The sequence below is a fragment of the Solea solea genome, chromosome 6 (genome assembly GCF_958295425.1).
Source record: "Solea solea chromosome 6, fSolSol10.1, whole genome shotgun sequence".
Taxonomy (NCBI): domain Eukaryota; kingdom Metazoa; phylum Chordata; class Actinopteri; order Pleuronectiformes; family Soleidae; genus Solea; species Solea solea.
The window spans coordinates 12,005,060-12,019,370 of NC_081139.1; the positions used below are offsets into that span (position 1 = coordinate 12,005,060).

Below are 14,311 nucleotides of genomic sequence, written 5' to 3' on the forward strand. Positions count from 1 at the left end.
AACTCACTCTTTGGTTTTAAGTGTAATTAATTAAATGTGAGAAATAAAGTTTGGACCAAATGTGGTTTACTGTCGTTTCTGTCCTTTGCAGCCCAATCTAGATAATTTGGTCAAGATAAACACCATGATATACTATATATGTTTTCTTGTGTTTGCATGATTCAGTGTGTATACATATCTAAACCAGTTTCAGATTAGTTGGTGGATAAACCCTGCTGAAGTGATTTTAAATTAATTCAGGTTCCAAATATAGCTTAGACAAACACATATTGTTTTCCCATATTTGTTGATGCGATGAATATTTATTTATTTATTTATTGTGATAGTATATAGACACAGCATCTTAGCTGGTCACTGACAAGCAAAAGACCAAAAGAATCAGAACAGAAGGATAACAACTATGCACAAGTAAAGATAAATACATTCAGGCAGATCGCAGGCTACCAAATGTCTATTCACCAGGGGTCCTTCGACCCACTGTTAATGCCTGTTAGCTGGTTGGCAGGTATCAGCGACGTACGCAGTCTGTTGTGGTAGAATGAGCCCCAAAGATGACAGGTTAGTTTCCATCTTTCCACAAAATAATTTTCACATTACCTCTGAATGCCAAAGCCATGAACAAAAATGACTTGCTAGTTATATGATACGCCGGCGGCTTTAGGATACTCGTGAAATCCTTTGTTGTGTTTCAGGCTAACCTAGCTAGTTAGCCTCAAAGTACGTGTCGTTCCTTAGTTCATCAATGAAACAATAATTATAATCCGTCACATATTTGTTTTAATCATGTCCTTTCTTGGAACAGGTCGTCACATGTAGTGAATTGATAAATACTTTCAGTTACAAATCGAGAGCTGGACCATGGGACACTAAATGTTGTGCTTTTAGGACTAGCTTATACGGCTGCTACACGTTACCGCCCACTGTGACGCGTCTGTGATTTGAAACTGTCTTAAATTTGAGATTATTCAATTTCTCAAAAGTCTTGTATTCCTTTAGTGGTAGTATGCCGATGATTTGTGAGGCTCAATTTGGCATGTGTAGCAGTGCACTTGCTTCACTTCAAAGGTGAAGACAATGGGCTTCGGATATGTATTTTACCATTCTTATTTAAGAGCCACTCGAGCTTTAGGTATGCACACAAGATCCAAACTGCGTGTTTAACTAGTTGGGTCAGTCAGCCGGAAACTCCTGATAGCTCTGAGCTGCTAGCTGTTGAATGCCAGTAAACAGTTATTTAAAGTAACATGACGAACAATGTAAAAGGGGGGTAAATGGCAGCCAGGGAAAGGCTCTCAGCTGTTTCTGACAGTTAACTCTGTTTTGTCCGTTAGCCTTCCCCGTTCACTGTCCTGTTTGAAAGAAGCTGATTTAAAGTTACGATTGCGACAGTGGTCAGAGTCCGGTATAAATCAGTTCAGATAACAGTGCTAATGTATGTGTCCCATGTTATATATTCACGTTGTGTAGCACGTCAGCGTTAGCTGCTAGAATCCGGTCCTTACAAGGAAGTTACCCAGTTTAAATCTAGGGTGGGTCACCGATTAGTAATAAACATGGTATTGTGTCACATAATTTGTCCGAAAACTGTTGCACTATCCAACATGTCAGGTGGACCCTGTCCTGTAATGTGGTAGTCTATTGATACTATTAGTTGTGTCTTAAATCAAGACCACTGTATGTGATTTATAGGGATATGTTGCCATGAAATGAGGTGTGCAAGTCTTCCACAAAAGGGAAGTAATTAATAAATCTGTCAAGCTGATTGAGATGATGGCCCTCTCTTACCTTGCTGGCATCTGTAAACAGTGTGAATTAAATAAGGGTGCCTATGAGGGACTAGTGATAATTATGCCACTTTTTCAAGTCTAATATGATACCACAAACTTAAGTTCTACCAATATCAGTCCGATCAAGTTAAAAGAAACCCCTAAATAACATAGTTGTGGCAATGTAGTAAACCTCTCACCGTCTCAGCTATTTAAAAAGATAATATTAAAATCATGTAACAAATTGGTCCCATAAACGATGAGCTGGCCTAAGATACAGATTAAACAAGGCAATCAGAGATGGCAGACTTCACCCCATTCACACAACAAGCCTCTGTCGGCCTCTGTTGGTCTTATTGGCAAGTGGAAGCGTGGAAACACAAACAGACAGAGCCACTAAAAACAATGCTTCACTCCCACTCAGTGGGGTGAAGTAAATATCTTCACACAGCAGCAGCTGGCATGATCACTGCAGCGTGGCAGACATTTGCATCATTTACTCAAGTTCTGGTCACATGACTGCAGTGGTACACATTTCTTTTTACAGCCTGCACTTAGTGAAGCAAAATGGTTCATTAGAGTTAATGGATTACATCAGATTTTTTTCCCTAATCAAATGCAATGATTTGAACCTTTGTTGGATTGTTACTGAAGAATCTATGAAAATATGCTTAATCAGGGTTATTTCTTTCCTATTTTCTTTCTTTGTTATTATCATCCCCTTTGCTTCTTATGTCATTGTAAATGTAATATTTTGGGTGTTCTGGATTGTTTGACAAAGCAAATGATTTCACTAGAGCAAACAATTGGTTTACAGCTATTTAATTGTCTGTTTTGAAATAACCTTTGCGAATTTAAAACTGAAAATGCCCCAGTGTCTTAATTCTTCTGTCCTTTGCTGTCTCCAGATATGACCTGATGATAACAACATCTGACTTCCTGCATCATCCCAGCTCTGTCGGATAGGACAGCTCTCACTCACCTTACCATCTGCCGCAAGGACTGTTGTTTTCCCCCAGTGTCACCCCCACCCATACCCTGAGTCTGCCACGTCCTCATCCTTCCTCCAACTAGCTGAACAGCACCAGACCAACACTGAGCCTCTGCCAACATCCTTCCAACCAGAAGAAACAATGTATTGTCTACAGTGGCTTCTTCCTGTGCTTCTCATCCCCAAACCGCTCAACCCAGCACTGTGGTTCAACCACTCCATGTTCATGGGCTTCTACCTGCTCAGCTTCTTGCTGGAGAGGAAGCCATGCACCATCTGTGCCTTGGTCTTCCTGGCTGCCCTCTTCCTCATCTGCTACAGCTGTTGGGGCAACTGCTTCCTGTACCACTGCCAGGATGCCTCGCTGCCGAACGCTGCCCACGACCCAGCAATTGTCGGGACTTAGGAGGGAAAGAGGGAGACGTATTACAGAGGGGGGAGGGGAAGTCATGAAGGCTGATTGAAATTGCTGAGAATTACTGTAGAATGATATTGTCATGCTGAAAAAGGGGGAAGACTACACTTTTTTGGATGGGATAGTGGTGTTCAAAGACTGTTGGAGGGTTGTAGCTCCAGCAGACAATACAGAGAGTACTTGCACAGTGGTGGTACTGAGGAGGAGAAGAAGAGACAGTAATGGAGTTTGGTTTAACCATGCTGTAAAGAAAAACAGATTTAAATTAAACACAGAGGAGACATTATGAGAACATTTACATATGAGGCAAGGGAAGTGAAGGACACATGTTAACTCGACGAGAGACTAATTTTATTTTCAGCAAATTTTTATTTCACTATTTGAATGAAAACTGGACAATATAAATATATGTATGTGGATACAACACAGGTGACATCAACCTTAAGTGATTGTTGTGTTTTAGTTTTCAGTATTTTGGCTCCTTTCTGCCCCACTTTCTCCAACTTTTGGTCGGGTCAGCCCTTTTGAACGAAAACCTTCTCGACATCAGACTGCCAAACGTCACCTGACACTGAAATCTGCCGATGGAGCTCTGATGACGTTGCCATCACTCTGAAGGGCTCCCGTTAATTGACAGACCTTTCAGGTCGTGTCAACCTGCCTTTCAGAGTCTGTCATTACCAAACTGTTGCCCACTACAGCTCTGCACACATAAGGCTACCCGTCAGAAGGAGAGCTCACTAAACACTGGACAATCAATAACTGTGCTGTGAAAAATTCCCCCTTTGCTGCATTGCCCCATTCAAACACACACGCACACAGGTGTAATAATGCTGAGTAACTGTCCTGTTGTTTTTACCCACCGTGCTCTGCAGCTGCCCCTCTCATCTCCTCTCTCTTGCCTCAGAGTGGCCATCGCCTAAGATTCACAATCTTATTCCATCTGTTGTTTTTCTAACTCATGCATAAGTTGACCTTGGTTTTTTTATGCATTAAGTTCATACGCAGATTTTAGTAAATTCAAACAAAATGCTGAAAGTTTCCAAAGGGTATCCAAATCTGTGTGGATGTATGTGTGGGGCGAATAGAAGACTGTGTTTTGTGTGACAGAAGTTTTTTTTGGCGTGTGTGTTCATGACATGCTGATTTGTCAAAAAAAACATGGTCATACTCCAGAAACAAGCAGTTGGTGGTCTGTATTTCCAGCAACAATAAGCAATACAGAGTGGAAAGCTGGACGAGGAAGTGCTTTCAAGTCTTCTCTGGCCATCAAAAGGGCAGGAGATGTTTTATCACTGCTGTAAGTGTTATGTTAAGCTGTCGGACACAAGCAAGGTGTTTGTTCCATGTATCTACTGGTGTGTGTGTGTGTGTTTGTGTGTGAGGATATGTGTGTGTAGCTTTATGTAGCAGTGCAGAACATGCTCACTGCTACATGATTGCTTTGGTTTTAATTTAAATAAAGGCTTTTTCCTCTCAATGTGTTAAACTGTGCCCAGTTCTGACCCCTTGCTGTCACACATTTAATATTTGCATTGAAAGTCATGCAACAAAAGTTAAAATATGCTATATGTGCAGTGACAGTCATATTGATATTTGCACATTTTGTGGCTGGATTGTAATAAGTAGCGTTGAGAAGTCTAATCTAAATACTTCAGCATTTTATAATATTTTACAGATCATTTAAAATGGCGGATAAATGTCCTGCAGAACAAAGTATGACATTTCTGTGATATAGAGTGTCATAAGATGGAAATATACCTTAAAAACTTACTTTAGAACACTTATAAAATACATATTGTTTCACTCCACTAATATGAAACATTGATTAAATCTTGCTATGACACCAATTTTATTGTATTTTATATCCAATGCACTTTTATTTGAAATCCAGACGTTCTCGGCCTCTAGCTGCCTAACAAATCTTCACTGACGCAATTTGTATTTCAAGATTCAGGGGGGGAAAAAGGGCAGAAGTAAAATGAGTTAACACATTTCTGATGTCCTTGATACTCAGTTAATTACAACAACAGTTGTAGGAGAGATACTGTTTCTAATGGTGACAGAGTCAAACTATACGTACGATTGTACTACTATATATCCTTTTATTTCATAAAAATTAAAAGCTGCTTCTGCAAGAAATGCTCTCAACGTGTGCACATACCAGTAAGCAATACACTGTACAGCTACTTACAATATACATTTCAGTTATTGAATCCACAGTTAGGTGTGAAAAGTGGATGGAAGTCCGAAATGATTCTTCCTGAAGTCATGGATTTATCAGAGGTGAGTCCCAGGTCTCCACAGATTTCTTTGATTTCCTGATTTCAAAAAGACAGTTTTAAAGTCTAAATTTAAATATAAAGAGTTAATCATCTCCTGCGAATGGTGATAGAAGATAATGAACAACCACACGTCTTTTCCCCACTGTTGACTTCTTCTGCTGTTGTGTTACTAACTGAACACTTTCCTAGGTTTCTGTAAACAGGTTTTTAACAGTCATGTCAATTATTTGTGACAGATAAACATCTTAAATTTGATGGAAACTCTCAAAGCTTTTTGGCCACACAGTGATCATCAAATTCTGTCCTCCACATTTTCAGAACAGGTGATGGATGGTCGTCAGTGAAGGTTTGTGCTGACGAACCTGGAGGATGAAACCACCCGACTTCCTGAAATCACCCACTATGAGGTTCATTGTTGTGCTTTTAAGTGACATGTTTGATTTACATTGACATTTTGCTCAGACTTTATGGGAAACATCCATGTTAGCATTTCAGAGTACAGCCATGCAGAGCTGGGAGCATCACTGCGTTAGTCTCGTTTCTTTCAATGGTTTTGCCTCCTTCCCGACTTTACTTATTCCACTTTTGACTTTCTTCTCTTCATCTTTTGTCTTTTTTCCATCCATGCATTTTGAAAACAGCACTAAGGAAACCGAAAAAATAAGTAGGCATTTGTTTTTTTCCTACAGTGCTGTCCTCAGCATTTCATTTTACATTCATTAAAACGCAGTTATTAATGATCAATGCAAAGATGGTGAATCTTCTCACACTTTCAATCCCATTTCTTTTTCATATTCGGATTCTATACTGCTTCATTTTAATAACACACATGATGAGATTTGAGCACATTAATATTAATATCTAAACTGCATTTCTTGTAAAAATAACCCCACAACAACACACTTATAAAAACACAATCGTAGACTTGACCTCACTTGACTCTGTAAACCAAATATTTCTCTTTTCTTGCAAAATACAAAATGCAAACTAACATCTTCTTCCCATGCCATTTCTTTAACCTCACAAACAGTCTTTAAATACCCAGTAGGAAAGGGTCTCAGGTCAGTCAAACCACAGCTAAATCTATTCTGTGGCGAGCAAAAAGCATTCCCACGTCCGGTCATTCCCAAACTGCAGGTAACCTGGACAGACAGCAGAGGGCAGCACTTTCATATAATATGTCAAACTGTTCTTCCCGTTAAGAAAAGAAGAAACCTCTTAAATGCTGATTGACTATGGGCCGCAGTTGTTCATTCAATATTTCTTTGACACCGTTCAATGTCGTGGGTTAAATACATTAAACACATCCGTCATGGTTTCAGTGGTTATTGAAGATTTATTTGGCTTCCTAAGGATGTATTGTGGTGTCCTTCACTTTCCAATAAAACCAGTAGTTTCACTGGAAAAGGTCATAGGTTGTTGAACGCTAATCCCAACAAAAATATTCAAAGCTGCACATGGTCTCTTCTCTGGTTAAATAACTAAAAGTGCTATAATACAAAAAATCCACATAGTAAAGGACCTTCTCTGATCACAGGGTCAAGAAAATTGAAGATTTGGTGCATAGAATCCATGAGGAAATGAAAAAGCCGCCATCATTGGATTGGATCTTCTTTTGCTCATCATTTGTCAAAGTTATCAAAGCACAGGTTTTTACAAAAATTCAATCTTCTGAAAAGTGAGATACCTTTTCACTGGCACGGCACTCAGGCTCATTGAAATTCTAGATTTTATTTTAGTTCGAGGCTTGTTTCCTATAGAATGGTAATCTCAGTCTCTTGGTTCCGGTAAGCCTCCTCTTGCATCTCAGTGTACAGCTGGTCCATCCTCTGGAAGGCCAGGAAGCCCTTCTTACCTGCAGATGAACAAGAAGAAAAATGTAGTAAAAAAAAACAACAAAACAAACACAAAAATTCTAGTGATTGAGCAGCTAGATGTAGAGAAATCCATGTTTGTACCAAAGGACAGGATGGTCTCTCTGGCAGTGCTGCATAGTTCTTCATCCATTGATCGCCACAAATCCGCTATGTGGTCCACACTCTCTGTCGCCTGGTGCACACACACACACACACACACACACATACACACACAATTACTGATAATTCACCACATTTTGAGAAGCAACTTTATTTCTGAATGTGATGTCTGTCGCTCACCCTGAGGCATTTCAAAGCCAGACAGGTGCCTTGTTGGATTTGGGTGTCAGTGCTTTTTAAACTCTCAGTGTAGTAAACCAACGCCTGTGGAAGAAGGTGAACACAGAGACCATGTGTCATTATAGAGAAGCTGTTCCTATAAGTTCTATTTCAAATGTGACTGTATGAAATAGATATAATGCATATTTTCCATTAAGAATGAGATTTAATGTATTTAATTCCCTGTGGTTTATACCATGCTCAGTCCTGGTATTAACATCTATCTTGAGTGAGATCAGATCACATGTGGGCATCTTTAAGTTCAGGTGTGAACACAATGTTTTTTTACACTAATCAGTGCCCAAAGGTCAGGGGTTCTGGCAATGAATGTCTAGGTGACCTTGGGCAAAATACTAAATATCGATGGCTGCTGTATGAATATGACTCGTCATTTAAAACACTTTTCGTGGTCGTTATGAGTAGAAGAACTGTATAATCCAGCTGTAGCCATGCATCCATGTCCGCGTACCTTGCTCCTAAAGGCCTTGCATCCTGCAGCTCTGGAGAGACAGGTGGCAGCGGCTTTGCACACTTTGTGGTTGGAGTCGACCTGCAGGTCGGCCAGGGTCTGCAGCGTGCACTTGAGTGGGAGGAGCTCTGCAACACTCCGCCCCCTCAGTTTATTTAAAGCTCTTTTCCGTTTGGAGCTCCTAAGGGCCAACTGGATGTATTCTGAAACACAGCAGTGACTTGTTTATTGCCGAAAAACAATCTCGCTCTCAATCACGTCACATGATCTTTATCAGAACTGCAGGTCCATTCAAGGTTTTTGTGCACTTTGAGTATTGTTGGTATTGGTAAAACATTTACTCTTCTAATTCATGCACATCTTTATTCAGACTTCCTAGAACCTGGAGGTTATTCCGTTTTGTAATGTATTTGTATGTAATTGTGCAGGTGGGCGTGGCCTGCACTCAGCTGCATGAGGGAGTGCAGGTGTGAGGAGTCACAGGTGAGGCTGCTTTGTAATCATGCTCTCCCTATATATTCAGTAGCTTGTTAACTCCAGAGAGGACCGACTGCTGTGATTGTGGTGGATGGTGCATGGGACACACTGCCAAGTTTATGTTATCTTGTGAGAATCCACCACGTATAAAAGTTTATGTTAAGCTGTTAAACTCCACCTGCCTTGTATTTTAAGTGTAGTTAAAACAAGACTTATTTGAGAGCTGATTGGTCCCTGATGGAAGAGGGAGCCAAAACCTTTTTTTTTTTTTTTCTTTGTTGTACAAGTGCTGCACCATAAAGCAGAATGAATAAGCAGACTGAGGCCACACGAAGAAGGAAAGGAAGGGAAGGGTGAGGAGGTAGACAGAGGGAAGGAAAGAATCAAGAATCAAGAATTTTTATTGTCATTATGAGGATATAACGAAATTTTGCAGGAACGAGGGAAAAATCTTTTTTAATGTGGTCATACTGTATCAAGAGAGACAATGCAGTACACCGAACTTTAACAACAAACCAGCTAATGCCTAACCCTAACCTTAACCTTAAACTTAACTGAAAAAGCCCTTTAAAGATGCAAGGGCCCGCCAAAATGTACTCACTTTTCCAAAATGTCCTCACTCTGTATGGTTTATATGATTGTTGGTCCTCACAAAGCCACAAATCCAAGAACACACACACATGGTGTGACCATCTGGCAGCACCACTGACAGATGGTCCAGATTCCTTTTAATATGCTGGAATTTCTGGAACGTTCTCAGACTCTAAGGATTCCCTAGGAGAACTGCTGCAGCATAACATTCCTCCAGTACACAAACAAATACACGGCACATACACTTGTGTATGAAACTGACACTTGTCATGTGTGATACCGGAGGGAGCTAATTTTGTCTATTGTCAGTTGTTGTGGAATCTGAAGGAAATTTAGTTGATGTGTTTGTGGCACTTTCTCCATACAAAATGCAAACATGCTGATGATGTCACAGTAATGTAAAGGATAAAAGAAAGTGTGTTTTTAGTCAAGCACTGTGTTTTCCTCTCAAACAAGTGACCGTTTAAAACAATGCCTATAAGTGGTTGTGTTTTGAATACCTTCTTTGGAGAGTCGGGAGATGTGCTCTCCCAGCTCCTCGATGCTCCAACGCTTCAGATACACAGACAGCTGGAAGAGCGTGACTCTGTCTGTGCTGCAGACAGGCCGAGGAGGGGGTACCATCCGACAGGTCGCCTGCACCTGCTGCAGGAGCTGATCGAACACTGCGGAGGAGGGAGAGGGAGGTTTTTATGGTGGTGCAGTGTTTGATCAGCATGCGTGAGGAAAATATCTCAGGGACGAGGCGCTTTGTCTACCTTTTTCAGATTGCCCGGGCTCCTTGGCTTTCACCTTGTGCGTGTAGCGTTTCTTCAGCGTCCCAGTGAAGGCGCTGGGGTCACAATAGAAAAAAGAGCTGCTGTCGTTCACACAATCCTCCCAGAACAGCAGAACATCCCTCGTTCTCTGGGCGTCAGGAAGGACTGGGGAAAGATGAAGGCAGCAATCCTTTTTTTTCCAGTTTCACTCAACCAAACCTCTTATTTCATTTCCTCAGAGTGAGATAAACTGATTTTCCACCAACCGTCACAAGCAGATATGTTGTCATTCTTCTCTAGCAGCAGACAGCTGACTCTGTCCAGGACGTCGGCTTGAAGAGACATCTCGTCCAGCACGTCTCTCCTCGAGGAACTGAAGTCGGTCGTTTTTATCATCTGAGAAGAAACAGCAGAATATGCATTTGGAGGGTGTTTTTCTACAGTGAGGTATAATGTAGATCATATTCTCAATAAGATCACAAATAAACCTTAATGTGTGAATAAGGCTTGTGGACGCCTTGTACCTGTAGCAGGATGAGGCAAATATCCAGGTGAGTCTCCAGAGCTTGATCAAGACCCCAGTTCCCAGAGGTCAGAGGGGTGATGACCAATTCTTCCTCAGAAGCTGATTGGTTGTCCCGGGAGAGGAGGCCGAGGTTCCGAGTGTTCCGCTGGAAAGTGGTGATGCTGACGGACAGAAATACAAAGCAGAGATGTTGAGTTGTTTTTCAATGTCAGTGCTGGTTGATTCCTTTATATCTGAAAAAAACTCACCCATTATCTTTAAGTCGGAGGCTGCCCAAACAGGAAGTGTCATCATCTGCGTTAAAGTCATTTGACAGAAAGTCAAAGCTGCCCAGGACTTCCTCGACAGCCAGTGTCTCCTCTGATGATGAGCTTTTCAGCAGGGACAGGTTGTTCTGGGGGAGAAAACATCAACGATAACGATAAAAGATCAAATAACTTACTTGATATAGATATACATATATATACATATGTATGTATAAATATACATGTGTACCTTCAGTATGGTTGCCAGGTGCAGTATCTGGTGGTCCAGGGTTCTCAGCTCCTTCTCAGACAGATCCTGGTTCTGTAAGGTCTTCTCCAGCTCGGTGATCAGAGCGCCCAACCTGAGGGCCTGCGCCCTGCGCTGTGCACTGCTCACACCTGACCTCCCCGATGTAGGGGCATCCGCTGTGGTTGGGGATGGAGCAGCAGCTGGAGTCTTGGTGGGCGAGGCCGGGGAAGAATATAACTGACAGTCGGGGGAGTCCTGGAATACACATGGGAAAAGTGCGTTTGAAATGAAGAAGAGTGTTTGGATGCTTTTAAAAACATGCAAGATCTAAAAGTGACTGACTTCTACTGACCTAAGTGTATGTATGATATAGAGGAGCTTTCAAGGCTTTTTTCTTTACCTGCACCAGAGCTTCTCTTTGTGCCTCAGCATTTGGTTCTCCAGCTTTGTTCTTTTTGAGGATGTCAGGAGTGTTGGACCTGTGTCACCAAAAAATACATCACTATTATCTATATTCTCAAAACATGGAAGTCAGATAGTTCAGAAGGCAGATGATATATTTTTTAAAAAAAAGGTGAAAACCTCAATTTTGAACAGAACGTTAACAGAATTCTTCAAGTGTTAACATGTGAAAAATGTGAGTGCAAACATGGTTTATGAGTTCACTGTCACCTCAGCAGGGCTGGCAACGATCCGATCTTCCTCTCTGCTGGTGTAGAGGCAGTCTCTAACTCGTCCCATTCTTCCTCCTTCTCTTCCTTCTCTTCCTTCTCTTCCTTCTCATCCATCCTTCTCCTTCTCCCTCTTTCCTTCATGGATCCTTCCTCCCTGAGGAAGAGCTGAGTCTGACTTCCACCCAGACTGAGGCCTGGACTGGGGCTGAATGGGAAGCTGTGCGCCCGCGTGAGACTGTGTGGACAAATGCATTTCCATATGAAGCACATAATCACAGCGGCACACACACATATGCACATAATCTGATTGCTAATCCAGTGACTAGTGAATTTTCTCTCTTCTAATACTGGATGCAAGGGTCAAAACATTTTATACTGAGGTCAGGGCCATGCATGTGGTCCCAGGATTAATCTGAGGGGTCAAAGGATGATCAAAGTTGATGAGGGAGAAACACAAAAATGCAAACATGTATACCTCGGGTTGTAGGGGCTGTTAGTGCTGTAGAGGGGGTTGGACAGGTAGCTGAGCAGAGACACGTCTCCTCTGTTATGACGGCTTTTAGACGCAAGGGACGGGAGTGAACCTTCCTGACCCTGCAGCTCACGCACCATCGACTGCAGAACAAGGAAGAGAATGATGACACCACATAAAAAAAAAACTGTATAATCCTATTATTACAATAAGATTGGAATGACATCTGTAAAAAGCTGAAATAATAGACGCAGAAATCTTGTTCCACATTTGAAGCAAATAAGTCAATTTCTTAATGTCCTTTTCTGTAAATGTATGTGTGTTTTTTTTTTTAAATATACTGTGAATAATATTTTATCATAAATTATGGTAGGCACATGAGCACAAATTTTCTCTGTGTGTGCGTGTGCGTGCGCATACTTACTACAAAGTACTTCTCAGTGAAGGAGGGGGTGCTCGGCGCCGTCCAGCTGTAAACTGAACTCTTTCTGCTGGACACTGACAGCTTGCTCACAGACAGCGGCCTCATCTTCTCAGCGTTGTCAAACGGACTGTAGATGAATATGCATATCATATATATCATATTTCACGAGGGGGCTACACCTGGTATATGTACCTGTATATTTATTTTTACTGCAACCAAATAAACATCACTGGGTAAACTGGGGGACCTGACATTTGTTTGATATTTCTCTTTTTTCCTAAGTCTGAACTTTACACTTCCTTCCTTCCATCTCCTCTTTCTGCAAAACAGGGAAAAACTGAAGTGACAGTGCATAGAATCCCCCTGGCAAAGATGTTTTCTATCCTATTCATTTTGCAGTCGAGTCTTTTGTTTTGTCCTTGTGAGTGTGTGACAGTTTTCCGTCTCTCTGAGGAGAATCCATAATTCTCCTCCACCTGGTTTCTCTAAAACTAGAAATGTGATCTGTGCCATGATGCAAAGACATGGCAGTGTGTATGTGTGTGTGTGTGTGTATATTCTATACAAACACGTGTGTGTGTGTGAGTGAGATGTACACTCTGCAGTCAATCAGTTGCTGAGCGACATGTGGCTCAGATTAGAGGCACAAAGGAGGCAGAGTGTTGAGAAAACACCAGGATTTTGGAGGACAGCTGAATGTGAAGCTAAATCTAATTCAACACATCGTTTTCTGTTGTCTTTTGTTGTTTTACTGCTGAGAACATGTGGCACAGTCACACATCTGACACAAAAAAAGGCTAAAATTATTGAGAAAAAACATTGGGAAAGAAAGGATATTGTGTTTTATTGTGGGTCTCTTTATTTCAGCATAGATCACTCACTGTCACGTCTTCTCTAAAGACTAACATTTTTCGATGACCGCCCCTTTTCTCGCTAGAGCCCGCCACACCGAATGAGCATGGAAATAACACACTTTTAATTACAATCCTACAAATATTTCACAATAAAACAGGAGAGGGTGTGTTTGTGACATGTGCGACTGACGTAGATGCTAAAACTGTGGTGAAAGATCATTTTACAGTCAATTTTGGTCAAAAAGAACCACCACGCTGACTCCTCCTAGAAGCTCCTATCAGCTGACATGTGAATGAAAAGCTGGACATTCCAAACACAGATACACCGCACACATGGAATGTGAACCTGACATGGACTATGTACATGCAGCTGCTTGGTATAGAACAGCTAATAGGAGCAGCAGTTATGTTGCACCAACGTTTAACATGATATCTGCATAGGCAGTGGGACCGAACCCTAATCCTGGACAGATTGATGAGGGGCTGAGCATCTGAGGTCAAAGCAGAAATCCGGAGCAGATGTTCTCACACCACAAATTTGTTTTCTTTGGTCCACGGTCACGTCATTCAAGTCAAATCTGATTCCTCTCCTCACCACCTCATCAACTCCCCCATGAAACCCTGCCTCTGTGCTTCACCTCATGGAGTTCTTTGTAGCCATGACCTCACTGGTTAGGTTCACGTCAAGGCCTGTGTATAGAGAGTCTGTGTGTGTGTGTGTGTGAGTGTGTGTGTGTGTGAGACCTGTGCTTCCTTACTTCCAGGTGACTTCCAGCTGCAGTTTGATGGTTCCCAGCTCTGTGATGTCCACCAACATCAGCTGCGGCCTCGCCACGAAGAAGTCCACGCTTGCACACGTCACCATGCCAACCAGCAACCAGCCCAAACCCTTGGCTTCTGTCACCTGAAAGGAAGAGTT

General features: G+C 41.8%; 2 protein-coding genes across 3 annotated transcripts in view; one reads left to right on the top strand and one right to left on the bottom strand.

The window, feature by feature from the left end:
* The first annotated feature begins 465 nt into the window (after positions 1-465).
* On the top strand, positions 466-4,652 carry blcap (bladder cancer associated protein). The gene is made up of 2 exons (XM_058631943.1): positions 466-558; positions 2,675-4,652. Exon 2 carries the CDS (start codon positions 2,900-2,902, stop codon positions 3,161-3,163), a length of 264 nt encoding a protein of 87 aa, XP_058487926.1. The 5' UTR covers positions 466-558; positions 2,675-2,899; the 3' UTR covers positions 3,164-4,652.
* A 96-nt stretch (positions 4,653-4,748) lies between these two features.
* ripor3 (RIPOR family member 3) overlaps positions 4,749-14,311 on the bottom strand; it is a 37,608-nt gene continuing 28,045 nt past the window's right edge. For both annotated transcript variants that reach the window (XM_058631941.1, XM_058631942.1), the window contains 15 exons: positions 14,151-14,296; positions 12,539-12,665; positions 12,118-12,257; positions 11,641-11,877; positions 11,369-11,447; positions 10,969-11,223; positions 10,722-10,867; positions 10,472-10,634; positions 10,214-10,343; positions 9,948-10,112; positions 9,690-9,854; positions 8,122-8,324; positions 7,614-7,697; positions 7,416-7,506; positions 4,749-7,312 (listed from right to left, as the gene is read on the bottom strand). In XM_058631941.1, the coding sequence (XP_058487924.1) occupies positions 7,212-7,312; positions 7,416-7,506; positions 7,614-7,697; positions 8,122-8,324; positions 9,690-9,854; positions 9,948-10,112; positions 10,214-10,343; positions 10,472-10,634; positions 10,722-10,867; positions 10,969-11,223; positions 11,369-11,447; positions 11,641-11,877; positions 12,118-12,257; positions 12,539-12,665; positions 14,151-14,296 (2,232 nt within the window). In that variant the 3' untranslated portion in view covers positions 4,749-7,211. The remainder of the gene's footprint in view (positions 7,313-7,415; positions 7,507-7,613; positions 7,698-8,121; positions 8,325-9,689; positions 9,855-9,947; positions 10,113-10,213; positions 10,344-10,471; positions 10,635-10,721; positions 10,868-10,968; positions 11,224-11,368; positions 11,448-11,640; positions 11,878-12,117; positions 12,258-12,538; positions 12,666-14,150; positions 14,297-14,311) is intronic.

Excerpts from the sequence above, each read along its gene's own strand:
- blcap (XM_058631943.1), top strand. The coding sequence starts at position 2,900 with ATGTATTGTCTACAGTGGCTTCTTCCTGTGCTTCTCATCCCCAAACCG.